The sequence below is a fragment of the Penaeus monodon genome, chromosome 20, assembly GCF_015228065.2.
Source record: "Penaeus monodon isolate SGIC_2016 chromosome 20, NSTDA_Pmon_1, whole genome shotgun sequence".
NCBI classification, from domain to species: Eukaryota; Metazoa; Arthropoda; class Malacostraca; order Decapoda; family Penaeidae; genus Penaeus; species Penaeus monodon.
The window spans coordinates 37282286-37282576 of record NC_051405.1 but is presented as its reverse complement, the minus strand read 5'-3'; the positions used below and the strand labels follow the sequence as shown (position 1 = coordinate 37282576).

The window sequence follows — 291 nt, the reverse complement described above, 5'->3', positions numbered from 1 at the left end:
TTAACTATACCCTTCTTTGACACAATCCATGCCGATTCATTAACGTGTTACCACGCCCATAGTTACTTTCCAACCCCGCCCATCACACCCCTCGCACGAACAGTCATAAGCCGTGGCGCGAACTCCAGAGGACGGATTCCAGGAGACGCGCCACCCCCGTCGAGACGGACCAACGCAGCTCTCGACCTTCAGACAGATCCGGCGCCATGTGGGAGATGCACCTTCGTCAGCCCAACAAGAAGAAGATCACGGGACAGAGGTCGGTTCCTGAGCAGGTTGCTTCTGTTAACA

At 55.3% G+C, this 291-nt stretch overlaps 1 protein-coding gene across 1 annotated transcript in view; it reads left to right on the top strand.

Moving 5' to 3' along the window:
* The window catches only part of LOC119585792 (protein stoned-B-like), a gene marked incomplete in the record, with an annotated part of 14622 nt that overhangs the window by 3499 nt on the left and 10832 nt on the right, over positions 1–291 (top strand). The window contains 1 exon segment of the mRNA XM_037934512.1: positions 207–259. Within this exon segment, the coding sequence (XP_037790440.1) occupies positions 207–259 (53 nt within the window).